This window comes from Megalobrama amblycephala, linkage group LG16 (assembly GCF_018812025.1).
Source record: "Megalobrama amblycephala isolate DHTTF-2021 linkage group LG16, ASM1881202v1, whole genome shotgun sequence".
Lineage (NCBI taxonomy): Eukaryota > Metazoa > Chordata > Actinopteri > Cypriniformes > Xenocyprididae > Megalobrama > Megalobrama amblycephala.
In genome coordinates this window covers 33,132,517-33,158,647 of record NC_063059.1, presented here as the reverse complement: position 1 = coordinate 33,158,647, position 26,131 = coordinate 33,132,517, and the positions used below count along the sequence as shown (strand labels likewise).

The following is a 26,131-nucleotide window of genomic DNA, read 5'->3' as shown; positions in this document are numbered from 1 at the left end:
TGTCTTCACTGTATAAATTAAATATAGATGAATCCTTATTAAAGTTACAAAAGTTATTCAGTCAGGAGCATTGAGTGTGACTCTGTTGTTTGATTAACATTAAAAGCACAGACAGCAGCCAGAATATTAGGCTGCTGTCACTTTAAGATATAATGCAAGGATCCAGTATACTGATACTGCACACATGAGTTTTATTTCTCGACTGTTTACGTTCACTTAAAGGGGTGGTTGATTAAGATTTCACTTTTTTAACTTTAGTTAGTGTGTAATGTTGCTGTTTGAGCATAAACAACTGCAAAGTTATAACACTCAAAGTTCAATGCAAAGGGAGATATTTTCTTTTGCAGAAATCTCTGTTTAAGGACTACAACAAACGGCTGGTAGGGACTACAGCTTCTTCCCGGGTTAGTGACATCAAAAACCCTAAAACTGACATAAACCCTGCCCCAGAGAACACACAACAAAGGGGGTGAGGCCATGTTGGGCTGCTTTAGAGAAGAGGAAGAGTTGTTGTAGTAGCGTGTTGTTGCCATGCCGTCATTTTACGCCGGACTGCTTCAGAAACGAGGGTCAATTCAATGCTGGATTTGCACAAAAGATTAAAATTACGCCACATGCTAGTCAATAAGTTGAGTTCAACAACTAGATAAATTTATCCACTAACCATTCAGAAATGTCCAGATTCATTCTAAAAGTTGTAACTTCTTCCTGAATCTCTCCATCAGTGTCCGACTCCGGTTTGAGCAACGTAAGGCTGAGAAATCGTCATTTTGGCTGCGTGAGATTATCCATCTTTGTTGTTGAGCAACCAAAGCGTGAGCTGTTAAAGCTCCGCCCTCTTCTGGAAAGGGGGCCAGGAGCAGCAGCTCATTTGCATTTAAAGGGACACACACAAAAACTGCATGTTGTTGCTCACACCCAAATAGGGGCAAATTTGACAAGCTAAAATAAATGATCTGTGGGGTATATTGAGCTGAAACTCCACAGACATATTCTGGGGACACAAAAGACTTATATTACATCTTGTAAAAGGGGCATAATCGGTCCCCTTTAACACAAAGCCGACTATCTATACTAGGATACTCACCAAGACAGGCATTTTGACATAATTTTTTTGTGTGAAATTCTTTAAGTTCAAGAAGACTTAAAAGAGAGCTCAATTCAGTAGCCTATGCTTCAGATGTACAGTTTGCGCTCACGAAACTTCTCACACAGCGCGCTCGAGTCATCTTTCGTGTCTTATTGCGCTTGAATGTTTAAAAATGATGAATACATGATAAACTTTTATGACGATGCAGCACTGGTCTGATCGGGAGAGAGACCGTTTTGTCAACGAGCCCTGCATGTGCTCTCTGTTTCTCTCACAGTAGCTGTGTCTCATTTCGAAAGCTGCGCCCTCCAGAGGTCGCATTTGTCGGCCGTATACATCATAAAAGTCAGAAAAGTAGTCATTATAAAATTGATCATTATTCCTAGTGTAGCATAAATTGTTGTAATTTCTTCATGACTTTGTAATGTAGTGGTCCGTTTACTTAAATAAAGCAGCCTCAATGACGTACGCGGCCGACAAATGCGACCTCCAGAGGACGTAGCCTTTGAAATGAGCTTGTGAGATAAAGAGACAGAGGGCGCTCTCAGAAAAGCAACGGCGCGTAAAGCTCAGCAGGCAATGAAATTATATCTGCGCTAAACTTATTTTTTGCCTCTAACTCAATTACAGGTGACTGCAATTGTACAATTTACTACCCTTTGGCTAATTAAAGACATTTTTTTTTAGTTGTTTCTCACAAAACTTGGTTGCATATGCGAGTGATTTACTCGCGTTGGAGAGGGTTGTTTCTAGTCGAACATGACGGAAGGAATACATTGCAGTTCAGTAAGTGAGCCAGGTTAATTCACTAACCACTTTGACTGACTGGTACATGTTTTTAAATGGATCATTTTGATTGACTAAAAAAAGGGGCTCACACAAGCCATTCGATCTGAGAGAAAAAAAAAAGTAATTGCTACTTTTATGCTGTTAATTATTTTGCAACCAGTGTAGTCCGATTCCTGAACAAATAGCCTATTTCAAGACAAACACACCTAATTGTTCAGGAATTGGACTACACAAGTTGCAAAATAAATAGGTTGAATTCAAGTAATTTGTTCAGGAATCGTACAATGGTTGTGTTGAAGTTTGTATGTTTCTGATTTACCAAAAATAAGTGGCTCATGAGGGTCGTTCATTCTGAAATCGGACTACACTGCTTGCGATGTTAATTATATTCACAAGTTATTTGATCAGAATTTAGACTTCAATGGTTGTATGTTTTTAGTTTAGTTAGTTTAGTTTAACTTTATTGTCTGTACAGATTTCCTGAACAAAAATTAGAAAACAGACAATACCTTACATTCACATATCACATAATAAAACACAGACAACAAAAAAACCCCAATACAATATATTTGTAATGCCCACACATATGCATACACACACCTACCCAGACAGATACCTCATGATAATACCTCAATTAAAAATGTGGTTTAAAAGCGTCACTGCCGATGGTACAGATGATCTTTTATATAAGTTCTTTTTAGCCAGTGGTATACGCAGACTGCGCCCCGAAGGTAGGGCCTCAAAGCAGAAATGGAGTGGATGAGTTTGGTCTGAATATATTGCGATCGCCTTTTTTTCCATAAAGTGAAAAAACAGCTCTTGCATTGTACTCTTTTTCTGGCCGGTGATCTTATTTGCTTCATTAATAACTCGTGTTAATTTATTTTTCTGTCTCATTACCATACCATGATACAATATTATATGTTAAAATACTTTCAATCATTGATCTATATACAGTGGTTAGGACCCTCCTATCTATCTTAAAATTCCTTAGTTTCCTGACCTAAACGCTGTCTTGCTTTCTTGTGTATATGGTCCACATTTTCCTGAGTCATCAATGATTGTACCTAAATATTTAAAATTTGAAACTTGCTCTACCTTTACACCTTTTTATAGTAATTTGTTCATATGAGACACCAGCCGTACCTATTTTTGTTCCCAAAACATAGTTCCTTTGTCTTCTCAATGTTCAATTGTAGGTGACTATCATCAAACCACTGTACAGGAATTTCAATATACTCAAAATAAGTTAAAGGGTTAGTTCACCCAAAAATGAAAATAATGTCATTAATTACTCATCCTCATGTCATTCCACACCCGCAAAACCTTCGTTAATCTTCGGAACACAAATTAAGATATTTTGATGAAATCCGATGGCTCAGTGAGTCCTCTATAGGCAGCAATACCATTGTAACTCTCAAGATCCATAAAGGTGCTAAAAACATATTTAAAACAGTTCATGTGAGTTCAGTAGTTCTACCTTAATATTATAAAGCGACGTGAATACTTTTTGTGCGCCAGAATAAAAATAAAACCAAAATAACGACTTTTCAACAATATAGTGATGGGCCGATTTCTAAACACTGCTTCGGAGCTTTACGAATCGGATCAGTGATTCGAAGCACCAAAGTCACGTGATTTCAGCAGTTTAGCCATTTGATAGGAGATCCGAGTCACTGATTCGATTCGTAAAGCTCCAAAGCAGTGTTTTGAAATCGGCTCATCACTATATTGTTGAAAAGTCATTATTTTGGGGTTTTTTGGCGCACAAAAAGTATTCTCGTCGCTTTATAATATTAATGTAGAACCCAGCTCAAATGAACTGTTTAAATATCTTTTTAGTACCTTTATGGATCTTGAGTTACAATTTCATTGCTCTCAATTGAGGCCTCACTGAGCCATCGGATTTAATCAAAATATCTTCATTTGTGTTCTGAAGATGAACGAAGGTCTTACGGGTGTAGAACAATATGAGGGTGAGTAATAAATTACATTATTTAAATTTTTGGGTGAACTAACCCTTTAAACTATTTGTGTAAAATTGGCAAGAGATTAAAACCAAGTCATCAGCATATTTGTTCAGGGTGAGATCATCCCTGTTACATTGAAGTTTATTAGACAGAAAAAAGCAGAGGTGATAACACACATCCCTGTGGTAACCCTAAATTCAAGACTGTACAATCAGATGAGATTTCATTGACACAAACTCGTTGGGGTCTGTTTCTTTAAAAAAATTTAAATCCATAAAATCAACCAACTGCTTACATCCAAATCTTTCTTTTAAAATTTGCGTTATTAAACTTTACAGTATTAAAGGCTGACGTAAAATCCATGACATTTTGATTCTCCAAAAAGAATCGGCTCTAAAGTTTTATTGATTATTTCTTGAAGTGCACCCCACAGTCCATCATGATTGCACAAATTATATTTCTTGTACACCACAATTTAATAGTTTAAACGTTTAATCAGAATCAAATCAAATGACAAACTCTTTCGTCTTTACATTTATAGATTTAGCCTAAGTATATTGGTGTTAATGCTGTACAATACGCACAATATCCTGTCTAGGGCTGTCAAACGATTAATCGCGATTATTCGCATACAAAATAAAAGTTTGAGTTTGCCTAATATATGTGTGATTACTGTGTAATTATTATGTATATATAAATACAAACACATTTATGTATATATTTGAGAAATATTTACAAGTATATGTATTTATTTATATTTTTATTTTTATTTATATAAAATTATATATTTTGTTCATAAATAAGATATTTCTCTTAACTATATACATTGATTTGTTTGTATTTATATATACATAATTATTACACACAGTACTCACACATATATTAGGCAAACTCAAACTTTTATTTTGTATGCGATTAATCACGATTAATCGTTTGACAGCCCTTCGCACTATTAAGATGATTTCTGTTATTGTCTTAGTTCTTTCTCATCCATGGCATTAAGTGCAAGATAATAGAATAAAGGCTGTTCTGGAACTCCGTGTGACATATATTTGAAATTTAAATTCCAAATAAATGTTCTATTAATTGACATTGAGTCACATGACCCATTGACTGCTGCTGCTTTTTTGAATTGTGCAGCTTCAAGACATGATGTAATGCAGTCCCGCTGGAGAATTAAAGCAAGTGCTTTTTTCAGTCCCAAGAGAGCCGATCTGTGTGTCCAGCACAGAAGATGTCAGAGCAATTTCATCATTTAGTGCTGTTACTAACATGTATTACATTACATTATGTGAAAGATGTATTGCTCTAGTTATTTTATATGAAACCTGGAAACATATAATCTATTAGAAAAGCTTGCACTTGCATCAAGAACATTTTAGAGAGGAGAAAAAAACCTAAGGATTAGGGATTTGCTTCCAATAAAATTTGCGTAAACCGTCTTTTCTTGAGTCTGGACTCCCCTGGCCTAGTTTGCAGCAGATCTTGGCCTGAGAAAAAGCTTTGCGATTAGGTGACCCCATTCAAACAGTGCCTGTAGTAGATTACATAAGGAGTTGCCAGTGTGTGCTATAATAGGACAGGCCTTGTGGCTGTCATGGACGACTTGTGTGTGTTCTTCTGCCAGACCTCTTCTGGACATGCCCGTGGAAATGTGCACAGGCTTCAGGGACCAACTGCTAGGTTTTCCATGTCACACGCACATTGTTTTTGACTTGGCCTATAAAAAGTGTGGTGAGGGACAGTTGTAGTGTGTGACCGTAGCTGTGGGGCATCATGTTCCCTGATGTTTTTATGTGGGACACCTGTGCTATTGTGTTTCTTTTGTGACAGGATCGTTCAGGTATGGCGTCCTCTGAAGCAGGGGTATCATTAACTAAAACTGTAAAATATAAAAAGTTTTTTAAACAAAGCGAAAATTAGAAAGCACTAAAATTACTAACTGAAATTTAAATAAAAACTAATGTTGTACTAAAACGAATACTGAAATAAAAATAAATTAATCATAAGTAGTAATATTAAAGAGGACGTATTATGCTTTTTTACGTTTTCAGCTTTCTTGAGAGTAATGTTGCTGTTTGAGCATGAAAAAGTTCTGCAAACTTACAAAGCACAGTTACTCCAAAGTGAGTTTTCTCTATATCAGTACGCACTGTTTCTGACCTCCCTGAAACATCTCAATTGTAGTCTTGAGTTTTCTTCCAGGGACGAACACGTCACAATATTCCTCATTTAAAGAATTCCCGCCTACACAAAATAAAGGGGGCGAGGCCTGATTGGGCTCTAGTGTTTTGAAACTCACAGTTATGGTAAGGGGTGTAACATTTCTGAAACATGTTCGAAGCAGTTGGCCAATTACAACACACTGATCTAGTCGACCAATCAGAGCACATTGTTCTTTTCGGAAGGAGGGGCTTCACAGAGACCGGAATTAAGCAGAGCGTTACTGACAGACTGGGAAAAGAGGTGCTGCAACAATGTCAAATATATACAAAATAATGTGAACACCTGGGAAATAGGCAATATTTCTTTAAAGTGTTTTACCAAAATTTGCCAACCTTATTAAAGGGATAATTCACCCAAAAATGAAAATTATCCCATGATTTTCTCATGGTCAAGCCATCTTAAGTGTATAGGACTTTCTTCTTTCAGACAAACACAATTGGAGATCTATTTAAAGGTGCTCTAAGCAATCCTGGGTGGAGTAACTTCCTGTTGACGTTTGAAGTGTTGTCAAACAAAACAGAGGCTAACTAGACCCTCCCTCCTCCTCCTCCTCCTCCTCCCCCTCCCCTCCGTGCTTCCTGAAACAGTCATGAACGCGCATTTAAAATCATTCTTGTCGGTTATTGGCTGGAGCGTGTTTATTATGATTCGTGGTCCAGGCTGCACCAGTTTGTTTTTATTGCCGTTTTTGGAGCTTGTGGCGACTACAGAGACCGCGTTTTTTTACAGTGTGTTCAGGGGACAGGCAGCTAGCAGATGGTGAGGAGATGTTTGCTGTATGTGACAAAAAATGTTTTGGCCTAAAAACGCGTGACATCACTTAGAGCACCTTTAAAAATATCCTGGCTCTTCCAAGCATTACACTGCATTCACACGGGGCGTCAGCGTCAACGCTTGACGGAGGGCGTGTCTGAAGCTTGTGTTGACGCGACCGTTATAGTGATAACAGCCAATCACATTACTTTCCGGTGTTGCACAAACGCAATTGGCTAGCAACTGCTCTAGGGTATTTGCATAGGGCGATCTGATTGGATGACGCCTGCGTTGGCGCTTGAAAAGTTGAGAAATCTTCAACTTCTGCCGCTTGCAACGCGAGTGAAGCGACGCGACGGAACCCACAATTCAGTTCGGCAACGCATGACGTCACCCATTCAAAGTAAATGAGAAGCGTTAACGCCGGCGCCCCGTGTGAATGCTGCGTTATAATGGTAGTGAATGGAGGGCGTGTTTTGAAGCCAAAAATAAGTTCATCCATCCATCATAAATATAATCCATACAGCTCCAGGGGGTTAATAAAGGCCTTCTGAAGTGAAGTGATGTGCTTTTGTAAGAAAAATATCCATTAAAACGTCATTAAAGTAAAATAACTAGCTTCTGCCAGAAGACCGTACGTATACTGCGCAAGTCGATTTGCGTCAAATGAGTAACCCTCTGATATGATGTATGATGTAGGAGTAGTATAAGATTAGACACGTCTCGCGGTTTAAACAAATAAGGCTGGGCAACAAACTAGGGCTGGGCGATATATCGCATGCGATTGTCATGCGCATTTCGTCAGTAAAGCCAGTTCCCTGATTACCACTAAATCGCCATCACCTGCTTTCAAATGGAGCGGCATTTAATAGACAGAGCCGTAGTTCACTGACAAGCTACGCAATATCGCGTTCATTATCGCAGATGAATCGCCTTCGATAATGAACGCGATATTGCCTTTATTAACCCCCTGGAACCTATATGGATTATTTTTATGATGGTTGGGTGTGTTTTTGGGCTTCAAAATCTAGCCCCCCCTTCACTATCATTATAATGCTTGGGAAAGCCAGGATATTTTTAAATAGATCTCTGATTGTGTTCATCTGAAAGAAGATAGTCATATACATCTAGGATGGCTTGAGGGTGAGTAAATCATAGGATATTTTTGGGTGAACTATCCCTTTAAAATAGATTAATACAACTTTTACAAGTCTCCAGTTGAACGTTGTCTATCACAACATCTGCCAGTTGCTCCAGAGATGTTGAAGGAGGGAATCTGCTTCTCAGTCTTCTCTCCAAATCTGTCCACAGTAGTTCAATAATCCTCAAGGTGATTAAACAGACCAGGGCAGATGATGAAGTTCATCTTGGTGCTCCAACTGTTCAGCTTTTATGATCATAACACCATCTTTTTCACATTTTAGCAGTGATGTTGCCTTCTGTGGTCTGTTTTTGTGGTCTTCAGGGTGAATATTGAGGTTTGCTTTCACTTTGCTGCAGTTTTTCTGCATTGTTTGGACACAATCCTTCTTAGTCTTTGACAGACTTTCGGTTTTTGCCCTCTATTCTTCTTTGCTGATGAAGTCTTGCCATGCTTTGTGTACACAGTCATAATCATTAAGACTGTTGTTCTTGAAACACACAACAGCTGGGTGGGTATGGTTACAGATGCTCTTGTTAAATGGGCACGGATGATCTGACGAGTCGCCCATTTCACACACGGCTTGTACTAAACAGCTGAAAACCACTTATACTGCACAAACTAGACAATATAGACAACAAAAAGATTAATAAAAGATCATCACAATGTTTGTTTTTTCACTGTAGCCTCCACAAATGATATTAACCCCTATAATAATGGGTGTTCACATTTTGTCCAACCCCAATAGCAGGAAAACAAGCATTAACCTATCAGCATTATTAACCCATCAGCATCCAGTACTTGACTACTATGTAATCAGTAAGTATTTATCAAGCAATATGGTTGTCACAATCATGACTCTTGCATGTAGTTTTAATGTCTAACTCTGATCTTCGCCACGTACAGTCAGCAAAATATTCATGATGTGATTCTTTACACGACAGACTCATAGGTCAAACAACAGGTATCTTCACCTCTGTCAACTCCCTTAATGTCAATATAACATTGTATTGTCAATACAACCTTTTTTGCATATAAGCTTCACTAAAAGCTGAAGGCCAAAGTTTCGCCCAGCTTATTGAACAGAAGTGGTATAAAAACACTTGAATAAACGAGTTCAAATGGGTTCGTATACTCTTAAAAGACTCGTCCCAGAAAATGTCTGCTGCTCCATTTGTTGGAGTGAGTCTCAAAGGGGTGCTAATGTGGGGAGAGAGAGAGTTTGTATGTGCCCTTGACCTGTTCCCACCCACAGGAAGTCACAAGAGGGACGGTTTGCCACATAAATGTGTCTGTGTGGTAGTAACGGCCTCTTCCTAAACCGTCAGTGACCAAAAACATTGTTTTTTTTTTTGTTTGTTTGTTTGTTTTTTGCAGCACAACTCTACAGATCTGAGCTCAGTGTCTCTGTTCAAGTAGAAGTATTAGATTTTGCTGTGTAACTATTCTAAGTACATATATGAATATATGTATGATTTTTTTTTCCTTTTCTGCTAGTGCTGAGAATAATTATATTTTGATAGGTTGTGATGTGTAATTCCCAAAGTATTTCCTTGAATGATGCCGGATGCACAGTGACAAGTATCCCAGTTTCAAAGGCCAAAAACATGGGCAGTTACTTGCCTTTGTGAAAAATGTCAAAGTGCTCCAAAGACCTGCCATAACAGGTTTCCTGCCCACACCATGGCAACTGTGGTCGAGTCGGTCTCCATGAAGACCTGTGCCAACTTGTCATGCTTTTCTTTTCCTGCAAGTCAGCCTTGGAGACAGGGAGTGATTTTGAACAAATGTTATATATGGCTTGACACGGCCTACATAATGATATTAAAAAAGCTCTAATAGAGAACAGGCTGGAACTGTCCTTGTTTAGGACAAAAACTCACCTCTTCATGATTTTAGGAGTAAAGCATTTTGTAGTTCCTCACATTCAGCTTAAACACAAGTCAAGATGGGCTTGCTTGCTAAACAGATTTTTTGCAGTATACATAAATACTGCTATAAATGAAGTTTTGTTATAAATAAATAATATATAGTGGTGGTAGTCATTATATAATAAATAGCTATTATAGCATTTTAAATTTTAAAGGTGCTGTAGAACGTCTTTTTAAAAGATGTAATATAAGCCTAAGGTGTCCCTGAATGTGTCTGTGAAGTTTCAGCTCAAAATACCCCATAGATTTTTTTAAATAATTTTTTTAATTGCCTATTTTGGGGCATCATTAAATATGCGCCGATTCAGGCTGCGGCCCCTTTAAATCTCGTGCTCCCCGCCCCCGGAGCTTGCGCTTGCCTTAACAGCATAAACAAAGTTTACACTAATATAACTAATATAACCGTCAAAATGGATCTTTACAAAGTGTTCGTCATGCAGCATGTCTAATCGCGTAAGTATTGCATTTATTTGGATGTTTACATTTGATTCTGAATGAGTTTGATAATGCTTCGTGGCTAAAGCTAACATTACACACTGTTGGAGAGATTTATAAAGAATGAAGTTGTGTTTATGAATTATACAGACTGCAAGTGTTTAATAATGAAAATAGCGACGGCTCTCTTGTCTCCGTGAAAACAGTAAGAAATGATGGTAACTTTAACCACATTTAACAGTACATTAGCAACATGCTAACGAAACATTTATAAAGACAATTTACAAATATCACAAAAAATATCATGATATCTTGGATCATGTCAGTTATTATTGCTCCATCTGCCATTTTTCACTATTGTTCTTGCTTGCTTACCTAGTCTGATGATTCAGCTGTGCTCATCCAGACGTCCTGCCCTTGTCTAATGCCTTGAACATGAGCTGGCATATGCAAATATTGGGGGCGTACATATTAATGATCCTGACTGTTACGTAACAGTCGGTGTTATGTTGAGATTCGCCTGTTCTTCGGAGGTCTTTTAAACAAATGAGATTTATATAAGAAGGAGGAAACAATGGTGTTTGAGACTCACTGTATGTCATTTCCATGTACTGAACTCTTGTTATTCAACTATGCCAAGATAAATTCAATTTTTAATTCTAGGGCACCTTTAAATCATCATATTAAGATTTATTTATAATTTTTTACATTTAAAAATTAATTTTAACAAGCTATGTATATTGTTTCTGTATTAATCTTAGCTCTATAAATGGTATAAAGTATTATTCATGTTGTTAATTATCATTGTTTATGTTGTTGACATTTTATTATGGGTAGTGGTGGTAATAATAATTAATAATTACTATTTTAATTTAAATCAACAGATTTATTTAGAATTGTTTTCACATTAAAGAGTTAGTTCACCCAAAAATGAAATTTCTGTCATTAATTACTCGCCCTCATGTCGTTCCACACCTCTAAGACCTTCGTTCATCTTCAGAACGATAAAATCCTGCACTGCCAGCAAGATAATTAACACTTTCAGATGCCCAGAAAGCTACTAAAAACATATTTAAAAAAGTTCATGTGACTACAGTGGTTCAACCTTAATGTTATAAAGCGGCGAGAATACTTGTGTGCCGAAAAAAACAAAATAACGGCTTTATTCTACAATATCTAGTGATGGGTGATTTCAAGCTTTGATGCTTTACGAATCTTTTGTTTCGATAATTCATGATATAATAAATAGTTATTATATAATATTTAGTAATATTTTTAATCAACAGACAGATAGTCAAATTTATAATATGCTGTACATTATCTCTATGATGAACAATGATAAAAATAGCTATTTATATTTTAATTATGAACTCATAAATAAACATATTAAAGGGTTAGTTCACCCAAAAATGAAAATAATGTCATTAATTACTCACCCTCATGTTGTTCAAACCCGTAAAACATTCGTCCATCTTTTTAATTAAATCCCACAAAGGTAGTAAAGACACCATAAAAGTAATTTGTAAATGTTTTGTTGTGCAAACAAAAATGAGGTTAAACCACTGGAGTCGCATGGATTACTTTAATCATGTCTTTACTACCTTTCTGGGGCTTGAAAGTGGTAGTTGCGTAGGCTGTCAGTGGAGGAACAGAAAGCGCTCAGATTTCATTAAAAAGATCATTGTGTTTCAAAGATGAATGAAAGTCTTACGGGTTTGGAATGACATGAGGGTGAGTAATTAATGACAGAATTTTCGTTTTTGGGTGAACTATCACTTTAAAGGTATTATTATTATTATATAATTTTGTATGTGGTGGAGTCCAACGCCTATACAGTTCTGTTGTGAGGTACACTGATGGTGTGGGGGTGTGTGATTGCTTTCTGTGAAAACAAGAATATGACTACGCAAACCTGAGTTCTGCTGACCAACACAATCACTATTAGAGATTTATTTACCTGCAAGCATAGACTCACTGGGCAGTAAAGCAGCACGTTTTGTCATTTGTAATAGAGAGACGCATGCAAAAATGATTTATAATCAGTAATAATAAATCAAAGCCACAAAAGGATGCTCCATTTATAAAAAAAAAAAAAAAAAAAAAAAAAAATTTCTCTGGCCTGAACACAGCTGACTTTGTTGGTAACTTCAGCTTGACATCTCTAATTGATGTGGGCTTTACGGTGAACTCTAGGGGCAGTTGAGGCCCATTTTTATTTATTCATCTCTGTTTTCTCTCTTTTCTAAACCACAGCTGGCTGGAAAATGAATGGTTTTTGGTTTCTCCTTGTTTATAGTCTCTTTTCTGTCAACATATTTGACTTTCATGACTCTGGTCGGTGCTCGGTCAGCAGCAGTCTAAAATAAAGCTTGTGGAATTGCAGGCCTTTAGTTAACCGTTGCCCTCAGAATGTCATTGGTGGTGGCACCATCACGGAGCTTCAGCATATAACCTTTCATTTTCTCTCAGATGTATCTGGTTTGAATCAGTACCATATTTATATCTTTGTCTTTCTCTCTGTGTCTGTCTGTCTTCCTGTGCTCAGGCTCAGGTGGCGTTTCTGCAGGGTGAGAGGAAAGGTCAGGAGAACATGAAGCAAGATCTGGTGCGGCGAATCAAGATGCTGGAATACGCTCTGAAACAGGAGAGGTGAGCCCACACACACACACCTCTTCAGCTTGCAGTATAATGTGAAACCACTGTTCTTTTTTTTTATGTTCAATTTTTTTTTTTTTTTTTTTTTACTTTAGTAAAGGCTAGTTTTTTTACCTTTTGCTCCGTGTTTTTTGTTTTGTTCTTGTTTTGGATTTTGCTTTGTTGTGTTTTTTGTTCTTTTTATGTTCTGTTGTGTTGTTTTTTGGCTCTTTTGTTTTTGTTTAGTTCTTTTTAAGTTATGCTTTGTGTTTTTGTTTTGTTCTTGTTTTGAATTGTGTTTTGTTTTGTGTTGTTCTTTTTATATTCTATTATGTTTTGTTTCTTCTTCATTTTTGTTCAGTTTTATTTTTTATTGTGTTTTTATTTTGTTTTTTGGCTCTTTTTTTGTATTTGTTTTCCTCAGGTTTTTGTTTTGCTTCGTTATTTTTGTTGTGTTTTATTGTGGGTTTTTTTTTTTTTTTTGGTTTTGTTCTGCTTTTATCTTCTATTGTGTTTTTGTTTTTTATTTTTTCATTCTGTTTGTTTTCATTCTTTTCGTAATGATCTATTGTGTTTTTGTTTCATTTTTTTTCTTCATTTTTGATCAGTTTTGTTTTATTTTTTGTGTTTCTTGTGTTCTGTTGTTTTTTTCTTTGTTTAGTTTTGTTTTATTTTTGTATTGTGTTTTTGTTTTGTTCTTGTTATGTTTTGTTTTTTGGTTCTGTTTTTTTTTTCCTCAGTTTTTTTGTTTCGCTTAATTCTTTTTTCCTTTTTATTTTGTGTTATATTTTTTATTTTTTACGTTTAATTGTTTGAGAGATGATGCTACACTGTGTCATTGTAAGATTTGAGGATGTTTCCATGAGTTTGTATGATGTTAATCATTTATATTCTCATCATTTTGATCCCAGGGCCAAACATCAGAAGCTGAAAAGTGGCACTGATCAGAGTCCCGGAGAAAAGAAGCCAGAGACAGAAGCTGAACCAAGTAAGAACCTATCAAACACATACACATGCTATGAAACGTAGTCCGATACATGTTTTCCCAGACATGTTAATCATACTCGGATTTATGAGAATAAATACTGTATGCTGTTGGTTATGTTTTCTTGTTTAGTGACATCATTCTGTTTCTCACAGTACCCAATGGGCCTGCAGATTCAGACACTGAGCCAACCAATCAGATGCCTTGGAAGGAGGGCCGGCAGTTATTGCGCAAGTCAGTGTATTTGTCTTTGCATTAATTCTCAAATGTATTTTTCACAATGTTGTGCTGACACTGTGCGTGTGGTGTTTTTGTGTGTGTGCATGAGCAGGTACCTGGAGGAGGTGGGATACTCCGACACCATCTTGGACATGCGCTCCAAGCGTGTTCGTTCCCTGTTGGGTCGCAACAGCCCAGAGGCGAACGGGCCTCCTCCCAGTGAACCGCCCGCAGAACCAGAACCTCGTGGAGGAGGAGAATCACTACTAGTGCGCCAGATAGAAGAGCAGATCAAACGGTTAGAACAACATGCATTTTTACATCAATGAAAGTTGAAAATAACCGTATCGCACACATACAGTACAGTTCAAAAGTTTGGAACCACTAAGATTTTTAATGTTTTAAAAAGAAGTTTCGTCTGCTCACCAAGGCTACATTTATTTAATTAAAAATACAGTAAAAACAGTAATATTGTGAAATATTATTACAATTTAAAATAACTTTTTTCTATTTGAATATATTTGACAAAGTAATTTATTCCTGTGATGCAAAGCTGAATTTTCAGCATCATTACTCCAGTCTTCAGTGTCACATGATCCTTCAGAAATCATTCTAATATGCTGATCTGCTGCTCAAGAAACAGCAGATCAGATCGTTGGTGAGCAGACGAAACTTCTTTTAAAAACATTAAAAATCTTAGTGGTTCCAAACTTTTGGACTGTACTGTATATGTATTAGTGCTGTTAAAATTAGCACGTTAACGCATGTGATTAATTTTTTCAGTGGTAATAGTACAGAAACTTCTCTCTTATAGGCGTGCTGGGAAAGAGACTTCTAAAGAACGGATGGGCAGCTCTGTCCTGGATAAAATTCCTTTCCTTCGTGGCTGTGAGGACGATGATGAGGATGACAGTGATGAAGAGGAAGACTTCCAGGGCATGACTACAGACTGCATTGATGGACGCAAAAACAAGAAATCCAGGGTCAAGGTCAGAGTGTTTACATGAAGATAAGGCTCACACACACAGATCCTGTTTCGGTGCTCATATCGTGTCGTCTGTATGCATGTAGATGGGCGGAGAACCCATGACCACAGATCTTGACCCTGAGGACGAGGATGATGAAGATGATTCTGAGGACGCCCTGGGCGAGTTTGATTTCTTGGGCTCAGGAGAGGAAGGCGAAGGTGCGGGAGAAGCTCGCATATCTGGAGACGGCCGTGAATTGGGTATGGAGGCCCATTTGTTCAAAATGTTTCAGACAACTCGTCATTCCTGCATTGTATTTTTGACAGTGGATGTGAGGGTTTCCCTTTATCGTCACACTGTGACCGCTCATTGTTTTCTTTTAATTTGCTTTTGTTTGTAACTTCCTGTTGATAAAATCTGTTGACAGGGCCACCATTTTGTCTTCACGTCACTGCACGCTTGTTTGTTCCTCTTGATATTCTCTTCACCTCTTGCAAACGTGTCATCATACCACAGGATGAATGACTGGCAGCAGTTGAATTGAGTTTTTTTCTGCTCTGTCTGCTGGTTTGTTTACTCCTCTTACTTCCTCTGCCCAGGTTCAGAGAACCGCCGGAACAAGTTGCAAGGCATTATGTCAGATTTTCCCCCCAAACCCACTCCACCTCCTACTATCCCAGGCCAGGCACGCTCCAGTGAAGGTAAGAGCAGACATTCGGCTCTCTGAATCCCAAACTGATCACCTATGATAATAAAAGCTTAATATTTTCAACTATGTGCGCTGATTAAAAGAGTAAATAATTAATCAATCAATCAATCCATTAATTTATTCAAAACATTCATTGTTGCTAAGATTAAAAATATTTGATACATAAATTTAAATAAAGATTATTATATTATATTTTATATTATATTATATTATATTATATTATAATCTCTATGATGTTATGGAATAATTTTTGCTTTATCAGTATAGCAGTTCTTATAAGTAAAAATTCTTTATTTAAAATGTCAAATGCATAGAGGGATACATATTGCTCAGTTGATTTTTGATTTTTATTTATTTTATTTTAATTTTTTTTGAATTTATTTAACCCATGTAATCATTATTCAAACATTGTTCATTGTTGCCAAAAAATTTAAAATATTTAATTCATGAAGTAAAATTAAAAATATGGTTAAAAATTGAGGCATTTTTCCACATATTATATTATATTATATTATATTATATTATATTATATTATATTATATCACGTGACCCTGGACCACAAAACCGTGTATATTTGTAGCAATAGCCAACAATACATTATATGGGTCAAAATTTATTTATTTTTTTTTTATGCCAAAAATCATTAGGATATTAAGTAAAGATTATATTCCATAAAGATAAATTTCCTACTGTAAATAAATCAATTTATTTTTGTGACTGGATATGCATTGCTAGGCACTTCATTTGGACAACTTTTAAAGGCAATTTTCTCAATTTTATATAATTTTAAAATTTTATATATATTTTTTTTTTTTTGCACCCTCAGATTTCAGATTTTCAAATAGTTGTTTCTTGGCCAAATATTGTCCTATCCTAACAAACCATATATCAATAGAAAGCTTATTTATTCAGGGTTCAGATGATGTATAAATCTCAGTTTAAAAAAATTGACCCTTATGAATGGTTTTGTGGTCCCAGGGTCACATATTATATTATATTATATTATATTATATTATATTATACATTAATTGACATCATTTACTCATTAATTTTATCAGTATAACAGTAATTAGCGATTATTATTATTTATTTGCAGTTTTTTTTAATGTAAAATGCATAGTGAGACCTTAAATGATGATGCATATTGCAATTTTTTTTTTTTTCCTTTTTTTTTTAAAATCAAGCTAGTCATTGAAATGGACGTTTAGAAAGAATTAAACCAGAAATCCTTGTGTTAATGATTTGGACTTTATAACACCTTTTTTTTTTTTTTTTTTCATGTTTTAGTGTCCAGAGACAACATTATAATATTGGCAAAATTCTAATAGGCTAAGTATACATTTTTTATATTCCAATTTCAGCATGTTAATTGTTGTGTATGTGTCTGTGCTCAAGGGGGCGCTCTCGGCTTCTCATCTGATGTCTTCATACTGGATGCGGTTGGAGGAGGAGATATGAACCTCGGAGAGCTGGCTGACCTTACTGTTGCCAACGACAATGACCTCACCATTGACGTTAGTGTTATAAGTAATCTTTCCTCCCCAAATTAGTGTTTTATTATTATTATTTTTTTAAGGTATACCAACATATACTACTTTTGGTTTAGTAGTAATACCCTTTGAAATGTTTAGTGTTGGTTTGCACTGTTTCACAAACTTTTTTTTTTTATAAAGTATTTACTGCCAAATTGGCAGTATGTTAGTTTTCTGTTGTGTGTATGCATTACTCATTACTCGAATTTCACGTCTCACTTTAGTTGCAGGAAAGTCGAGAAGAGTTCAAGAAAACGTGGAACCCTCGCTTCACACTACGAAGCCACTTCGACGCCATCCGAGCGTTGACCTTTCACCCCAGCCAGGCTGTGCTGCTGTCTGCCTCTGAGGATGGAACACTCAAGCTGTGGAACCTCAACAAGGCAATGCACTCCAAAAAGTAAGAACCACATCCTGAGCCTGCATCAAAACAAGACACGCCACACAAAAAAAGATCCTTATTTCACTGCCCTCTTATGTTGAGTATGTCACTATAATTGTGTTAGCGTGGGTGTCTCTAGAAGTATATTTAGAAATATTGATCCATAAATGGTTCTTTTTGCGCTGTGTGCTAAAATGGAAGCCTCTCATTTTTCGCTTTCACAGAAATGCAGCGCTGGACGTTGAGCCCATTTATACATTCAGAGCACACAGGTGAGTGGGACAGGTTTATAATTGGACTATAATCTGGGGTACGTCCACCTAAAAATGAGACTAACATACTCTGCCAAGTGCTTAAAGGGATAGTTCAGCCAAAAATTTAAATTCTGTCATCATTTTCATTTTTGGGTGAACTATCCCTTTAAAGGCAGGGTAGGTAAGAAATTTTGTTCCAAATTTGTTTAAACTTTCTATATATATACATGCATAATTAAAATGTAAGAACTCTGATAAAAAGAGTATAAAAATCGAGTGACTCTAGACCGTTTAATCTGTATTAAACACAGCTCATTATTTCCATCCGGGACGAAACATAGGATTGGCTTAGGCGGCTGTCACTCTCTCGCAACCATGGCAACCACCCTTTTGCCACACATGACCTGCCCACTTGCGCGCGCACGTTTGATTTGGGGAATCCAAGAGGCACGGATCCTAGGAATACCAAAACAATGGCAGAGAAACAGCAAGCTAAATTCACAGTATCGGCCTATGCAGTTAGTGAAGGCAAACCAGGCAAAAAAAGGAAGACCGTAACAGTACAAGAAAAGGCAATGAACAAAAAGTCTTTGGATAAACAAAGAAATAAAACGCGAGTTAATATCGGCGTGGCTTTCCAGCGATGGCGAGAACTGAGGGAACTCAAGGGGCTGAAAAGTGACTCCTTGATGGCTTTATTTCTGCTGGACAGGTAAATCTTTCTTTTTGTATTTTGATCATACATATTTTTTTGTTTATTTTTTCATGAAGCATGTGTCATTAGCACACGTAGCTGCGTAATATAGCTAACATAACATTACTTAGCGAGCCGTAGTAGAGACGATAAATAATGATAGCTATAGTGTTGAATTGTGCATAATTTTACCCTCTGTCTAAGTCTTTTACCATGTTCACCTGCAAGTTTACCTGCACGTTTTTTTCGCCTTTGTTTTGTTTTTATATTCTCTACCTATGTTTACTGATGTCTTTATCTTGTATCTGTGTGTGTCGTACACACTTTGTTGTATGTGTGTGTTATTATTTTGTGTCTGCAATGCAGTTGTGAGTTGATATTTGAGTGTATGTTACTCTGTTGATCTGTAGAACAACGTATATGTTATGAATCTTACACGAAATTCATCTTCATCACAGTGTAAATGATGGTAATGGAAAAACGTGTATCATGCAACCTGTTTTTAGCTTTGCCTTATAGATAACTAGCTCGTTAGCGAATCAAAAAATATATATTTTAAACTTTACCAATATCAATATGCTAGCTTGATAGTGAGTACTAAAATACATCTTGTTTGTTTATCTTCATAATTTTAAAGTTATTTTTATTACATGTGATTCTGACATGATGTCACTACATGCACTGTGCTCCTTCCTCTCCGCTCGTCTCAGGTAAATAATGCGTCTTCCAGCTCAGTGGTCGGAGTCACACGTTCATGCGTTTTGGGGGCGTGGCTTTGGAAGGAGCCCAGAAGGGAGGGGGTGGAGTGAATGGAAATAATGAGCTGTCTTTAAAACAGTCGTGAGAGGTCTACAGACACTCGATTTTTATACTTTCTTTTTCAGAGTACTTACATTTTAATTATGTATTGATATATAAATAAAGTTTAAACAAATTTTGAAAAAAAGTTTTTTATACATTTTTTTGCCTACCCTGCCTTTAAGGCTAAATTATGAATCTAGAGCTCTGTAGTGGGCTGCAGCCTTTGATGTCATCAAATGCTGTTCATTAGGTTTTGCTTATTTTACTAATGTGGTATTTAATGGCATTACCATTGTTTTGTGGTCTTTGAAGTACCTTAGATTACAATGTAAATGAAAATGTATGGAAATCAATCAGCACCACTGTATAAATCAGAGTACCATGGTATTGCAATCTGATCACAACCTGAACTTTTTTGTGTATGTGTGCGTGTGGTTTTAGTGGTGCTGTTCTTTCTCTGGCTATGGGGGAGGAGGGAGAATCATGCTACAGCGGCGGTCTGGACGGCACCGTGCGAGGCTGGAAGATTCCAGACCTTAATGTGGATCCTTACGACAACTATGGCAAGTCTACCTAATAATGCACTTGCAAGTTACACAATGTCACTCAAAAACAGTTGCGTTTATATTACAGTCCACTAGAGGGCACTGACTACATTTGCAGATGCATTGGACAGAGCTAGACAGAAATGTTGTGTGTAAATGCATTCAGATCCAGGCGTGGAGAGCAGCGTGTTGTCGGGGCATGAAGACGCAGTGTGGGGATTGGCTTACTCCTCCAGCCTGAAGCGTTTGGCCTCCTGCTCAGCAGATGGGACTGTGCGGATTTGGGACCCCCATAATTCCTCACCGTGTGTGTCTGTTTTCAACAAGGAGAAAGGTGAGGAGGAGACCTTGTGAGTTTGGATTGGTTTTCTTTCCTATATGTCCCTCTCACTCATTCCCTCTCTGTCTTTCAGAACACGGCACTCCCACCTCGGTTGCCTTTGTAAACACTGACCCATCCCAGGTTGTTGTGTCTTTCGATGGGGGCGAGACTCTGCTTTATGACCTCAACACAGAGCAAAGCATCATGGTCCTGGAGACCCAGACTAAGGATGGTAAGCCCCATCATACAGGAACTGACATCTAGCAAAATGTCACAAATGTTAAAATATATATATAATATATATATATATATATATATATATATAATATTCATATATACACTACCGTTCAAAAGTTTGGGGTCAGTAAGATTTTTTTAATGTTTTAAAAGAAGTATCTTCTGTTCACCAAGCATGCATTTATTTGATTAAAAATACAAACAAAAACAGTAATATTGTGAAAAATTATTACAATTTAAAATGACTGTTTTCTATGTCAATATACAGTAAAGTGTAATTTATTCTGTGATCAAAGCTGAATTTTCAGCATCATTACTCCAGTCTTCAGTGTCACATGATCCTTCAGAAATCAATCTAATATGATGATTTGATGCTCAAGAAACATTTATGATTATTATCAATGTTGAAAACAGTTATTTACATTTTTATTTCATGATGCTATGATGAATAGAAAGTTCAAAAGAACAGCATTTGTCTGAAATCTAAATCTTTTGTAACATAAAACACTACCGTTCAAAAGTTTGAGGTCAGTAAGAATTTACATTTTATTTTTGGGGGATAGAAATAAAATTAATCAATACTTTTAAACTGATCAAAAGTTATAGTAAAGACAATTATAATGTTAGAAAATATTCTATTTTAAATAAATGCTGTTCTTTTGAACTTTCTATTCATCGAAGAATTTTGAAAAAAATTTGTACACAACTGTTTTCAACATCGATAATAATAATGAATGTTTCTTGAGCATCAAATCATCATATTAGATTGATTTCTGAAGGATCATGTGACACTGAAGACTGGAGTAATGATGCTGAAAATTCAGCTTTGATCACAGGAATAAATCACACTTTACTGTATATTGACATAGAAAACTACGGAAGAGGATTAGGGCCAAGCAATAATAAAAAAATAAAAACCATCTCGAGATTAAAGTTGTTACATTTCGAGAGAAAACTCGTTAAATTTCGAGAAAAAAGTTGAAATAAAATGTTGAGAATAAACTCATTAAATTATGAGAATAAAGTCATTAAATTACAAGAAAAAAGTTGTTAAATGATGAGAACAAATTTGTAATTTAACGAATTTGTTCTCGTAATTTAACAACTTTTTTCTCATAATTTAATGTTTATTCTCAACATTTTATCTCGACTTTTTTCTCGAAATTCAACGACATTTTTCTCATAATTTAACGAATTTGTTCTCGTAATTTAACGACTTTTTTCTCATAATTTAACGAGTTTATTCTCAACATTTTATTTCAACTTTTTTTCTCGAAATTTAACAACTTTAATCTCAATGGTTTTATTTTTTTATTATTGCTTGGCCCTAATCCTCTTCCATAGAAAACAATAATATTTGGAATAATATATCACAATATTACTGTTTTTGTTTGTATTTTTAATCAAAAAAATGCAGGCTTGGTGAGCAGAAGATACTTCTTTTAAAACATTACAAAATATTTTAATTTTTTAAAATCCAAACTTTTGAATGGTATGTGTTTTGGAACAGGTCATGTAAATTAATAAAAAAAATATACTTTTTTAATTTTGCTAATACATTTTTTTTTTTTTTTTCTTCTATCAAATAAAAAAATGAAAAAGAATATAAACATTATGTAATTCTATTAAATATACATAGAATAATTCTCATGATTATTATATATTAAATTATATATGATTATTATATATTATAAATTATAATGCATTTATTTATTATGTATTGGGTAACACTGTACAGAAAGGTCCCATTAGTTTACTCTAATGCATTAACTAACAATGAGCAATACTTTTATTTATTTATTTTTTAATAAATAAAATTAAATAAAATGAAAACTAGCTCAGGTCCATTAAATAATATTAATAGATTTAGATTTTGATGATGTATAGGTACATGTTGAAATTAACATAAACTAAGATTAATAAATGCTTTAGAAGCATTGTTAGTTCAGACTAATGTAATGTTAATGTTAGTATCACTGTATATTGTTTTATTAATATTATTATGTAATATTTTTGTCAAACATTTTAATTTATATTATTTACTAATTGAATGAAAATCATATTTCCATGCATCACGTTACAGAAGTAAAATGGGTTATGAATGCAATTTAATGTTGTACAGTAATAAAATATTGTGTTTTTCTTTACCGTCCCCTGCAGGCAGCGAGCTGATTAACCGCGTGGTCAGCCATCCTTCCCAACCGATTTCCATTACAGCCCACGAGAATCGTACCATCCGCTACCTGGACAACAAGACAGGTGTGTGTGTGTGTGTGTGTGTGTGTGTGTGTGTGTTGAGAGCTTGTAGCAATGTTGTTGCCCATAATAACACTCACTGCATATTTTCCAGCTGTGCACTGTGGGAACTGTAAATACACCAGCAAAGCCATTTGACTCTCCTATAGTGCAGTCACAATAGACCTCTCAAAGCAGTTAAAAAATAACCTCCGGTATAAATAAATCCTCAATCGAATCGATGCCAGACACCACCCTTTATTCAGCAGTTTATATAGCAAGAGCCCTTGAAGAGAAGCGAATAAGATTCTTGGTGTGAAAGATTAGCCAGTGGTGCAGTACCTGTGGCTTTATTTTCAGGCACATTAGGACGCTTTTATTGATTTTTGTGGATACGTGTCAGCAATGGAAATTGTCTTAAAGGGATAGTTCACCCAAAAACCTGTGAAAATGTCTTTGTTCTGCTGTACACAGGAAGACATTTTGGTAGAATGTTTGCAACCAAGCAGATTGACTATCATAGTATTTTTTTTTTCCCCCTACCATGGTAGTCAATGGGGGACGAGATCTGCTTGGTTACAAACATTCTTCCAAATATCTTCCTTTGTGTACAGCAAAACAAAGACATTTTTACAGGTTTGGAACAACTTGAGAATGAGTAAATAAAGACAGAATTTTTGGGTGAACAATCCCTTTATAAAAGGATGAATTTAGAAACACAATCTTATTCCATTGGTTGAGCCAGAACTTGGAATATCAGACCACTCAGAAACAATATATCAAAAATGTCCCACATGACCTAATAATTTTCCTACTTCCTCTCACTGTGGCTACAGGGAAAGTGATCCATTCCATGGTGGCTCACCTGGATGCTGTAACCTGTCTTACCACAGACCCTAAAGGCACTTACCTCATCTCCGGCAGTAAGTACATTTACACGAACATGCGGTGTGTGACATCAGCGAACAAAACAACAAGCCATCTGAAGCCTCCCAAACACATCCACGTCAACAGATCATTCTCACGCAAATGTGAAAGTAGCCAACAATCTGTATCTTGTGCTTTTTGTTTTTCTCAGGTCATGACTGCTCGGTGCGCTTGTGGATGCTGGACAATCGCACGTGTGTGCAGGAGATCACAGCACACAGGAAAAAACACGATGAGGCCATTCATGACGTGGCCTTCCACCCCTCGCAGCCCTTCATCGCCAGCGCTGGGGCCGACGCGCTCGCCAAGATCTTTGTTTGATTTTCTCACTGGTAAATGCACATTCATTCCCATTAAAACTGGATTATATAGAAGTTATAAATTCAAGGTTCTGTATGTGATTTTTTTTTTTTTTTTTTCACTATAAGCAAAAATGTATATCATGATATATTTTCAAACATTTTATTTGATAGTTAAACATCTGATATATTTTTATGGAAATGTGGTTAAAAACAACAACATCGCAATCCCTTGTGAAAAAGAAGTGCACTTAATTGTATTTAATGCCCACCTGTAGTGTACTTTAAATCTTCAAAGTATATTTTGTTAAAAATATTTAGTTGCAGAGAATATATTAATGAAATAAAAGGCCACTTAAGTGTTGCCTGGCAAGGCTAGACTGATATATCTTCTACAAGATATATCAGTCTGGTCAATCCGCCCTCCGTCGCGATTCGAGTCAACTCCAAACCGTACCGTGCAATCAGATTCGTTTATTTCAGTGACGCAAACAGCGTCACTCTAGTGCGCCGAAAGTCCCTTCAATATCAACAAAGATTGCGCACGGGAGACCCGAGAGTTTGTTCTATTCAGCCGTGAATTCAGTTTTAAATGACCAAAAACACATTAATTATTTACTTTTCAATGTTGACTCTCTTGTCGCTTTGCTACCGTCATATCCGCCCTTCTCTTATTGGTTTACTCGGCTTCCTGTTTGCTCGGATTTCCTCCGCCCTAGAAATCGAATTGATTCAATGGCTGACTAGACTCATCCGCTACATCCGCTCATCCGGTACAGTGGTCAGGCTGGATTTTCCAGGCAAACTTAAGTGTGCTTAGGAAACACACTTAAGTACACTTATAAAAAGTGTTCTTCGTAATGTGACATTGTTTTCAAACATTTTAAATATAATTTTTACTTAAGTTAGTAAATACTAAACTCTTCAATATTTTGAATTTAGACTGCAGTACCAATTTCAACCACTAGCTGTCAATATTACATACCGCACATTTAAGTGTATATTATTTCCATAATATGTACTATTTTTAAAAGTATATTAAAGTGTACTTCTTTTTCACAGTGGAATGATACACATTTATCAGTAAATAATTAAAAATGTTGTTGTCCTGTGAACAACCACTATGTGGATTTAAGTTCCAAAAACCTGAAGTAGACATCTCTGAAAGTAATGATCACATGCAGTTCATTTAGTGAAGGATTCCTTATTTGAATGATTCGAAGCATTCACTTTTGATCGCAAGTTAATTTGAATGGTAATTTTAAAATGAAAATTACCACAAGCTTTACTCACCCTCAAGAAATCCTAGGTGTATATGACTTTCTTCTTTCTGATGAACACAATCAGAGATATTTTAATAAATGTCCTGACATATCCAAGCTTTATAATGGCAGTGAGCGATACCAACGAGTATGAGCTGAAGAAAGTGAATCCATGCATCATAAACATACTCCACACAGCTCCGGGGGGTTAATAAAGGCCTTCTGAAGTGAAACAATGTGTTTGTGTAAGAAAAATATCCATATTTAACAAGTTCTAAAGTAAAATATCTAGCTTCTGCCAGACCCGCCTTCCTTATTCAACTTTTGAAGAAAGTGTAAACTGGCATCGTGTCAGTTAAGCTTTCTTCGTAAGTTGAATACGGAAGGTGGTCTGGCGGAAGCTAGATATATTACTTTCTTCAGCTCATACTCATTGATCCCGCTTACTGCCATTGTAAAGCTCAGATGCATCGGGATATTTATTAATATATCTCTGATTGTGTTCATCAGAAAGAAGAAAGTCATATACACCTAGGATGGCTTGAGGGTGAGTAAAGCTTGGTAATTTTCATTTGAAAGTGAACTAATCCTTCAAAATGACTTGTTTGTGAATCAAACTACACTGTTAGAGATCTATGTTTTTGTTTGCAACCATAAGGACAACTCAACATTTTGCCATTATTTTACATTAAACCATCATTTTATCTTCAGATTTAATTGACTAGCATTACTCAACTCATATTAACAACTTGAGTAAATCACGATTTCTTTCGTTCAGCAGCTAGTTGTCC

At 36.0% G+C, this 26,131-nt stretch overlaps 1 protein-coding gene across 1 annotated transcript in view; it reads left to right on the top strand.

The window, feature by feature from the left end:
- strn4 (striatin, calmodulin binding protein 4) overlaps nucleotides 1-26,131 on the top strand; it is a 32,345-nt gene that overhangs the window by 1,661 nt on the left and 4,553 nt on the right. The window contains exons 2-17 of the mRNA XM_048161166.1: nucleotides 12,881-12,984; nucleotides 13,881-13,957; nucleotides 14,110-14,188; nucleotides 14,286-14,471; nucleotides 14,988-15,162; nucleotides 15,245-15,401; nucleotides 15,741-15,842; nucleotides 17,246-17,364; nucleotides 17,607-17,782; nucleotides 17,989-18,036; nucleotides 19,955-20,076; nucleotides 20,225-20,392; nucleotides 20,472-20,612; nucleotides 22,778-22,876; nucleotides 23,689-23,775; nucleotides 23,931-24,111. Of these exons, the coding sequence (XP_048017123.1) occupies nucleotides 12,881-12,984; nucleotides 13,881-13,957; nucleotides 14,110-14,188; nucleotides 14,286-14,471; nucleotides 14,988-15,162; nucleotides 15,245-15,401; nucleotides 15,741-15,842; nucleotides 17,246-17,364; nucleotides 17,607-17,782; nucleotides 17,989-18,036; nucleotides 19,955-20,076; nucleotides 20,225-20,392; nucleotides 20,472-20,612; nucleotides 22,778-22,876; nucleotides 23,689-23,775; nucleotides 23,931-24,100 (2,010 nt within the window). The 3' untranslated portion in view covers nucleotides 24,101-24,111. The remainder of the gene's footprint in view (nucleotides 1-12,880; nucleotides 12,985-13,880; nucleotides 13,958-14,109; nucleotides 14,189-14,285; nucleotides 14,472-14,987; nucleotides 15,163-15,244; nucleotides 15,402-15,740; nucleotides 15,843-17,245; nucleotides 17,365-17,606; nucleotides 17,783-17,988; nucleotides 18,037-19,954; nucleotides 20,077-20,224; nucleotides 20,393-20,471; nucleotides 20,613-22,777; nucleotides 22,877-23,688; nucleotides 23,776-23,930; nucleotides 24,112-26,131) is intronic.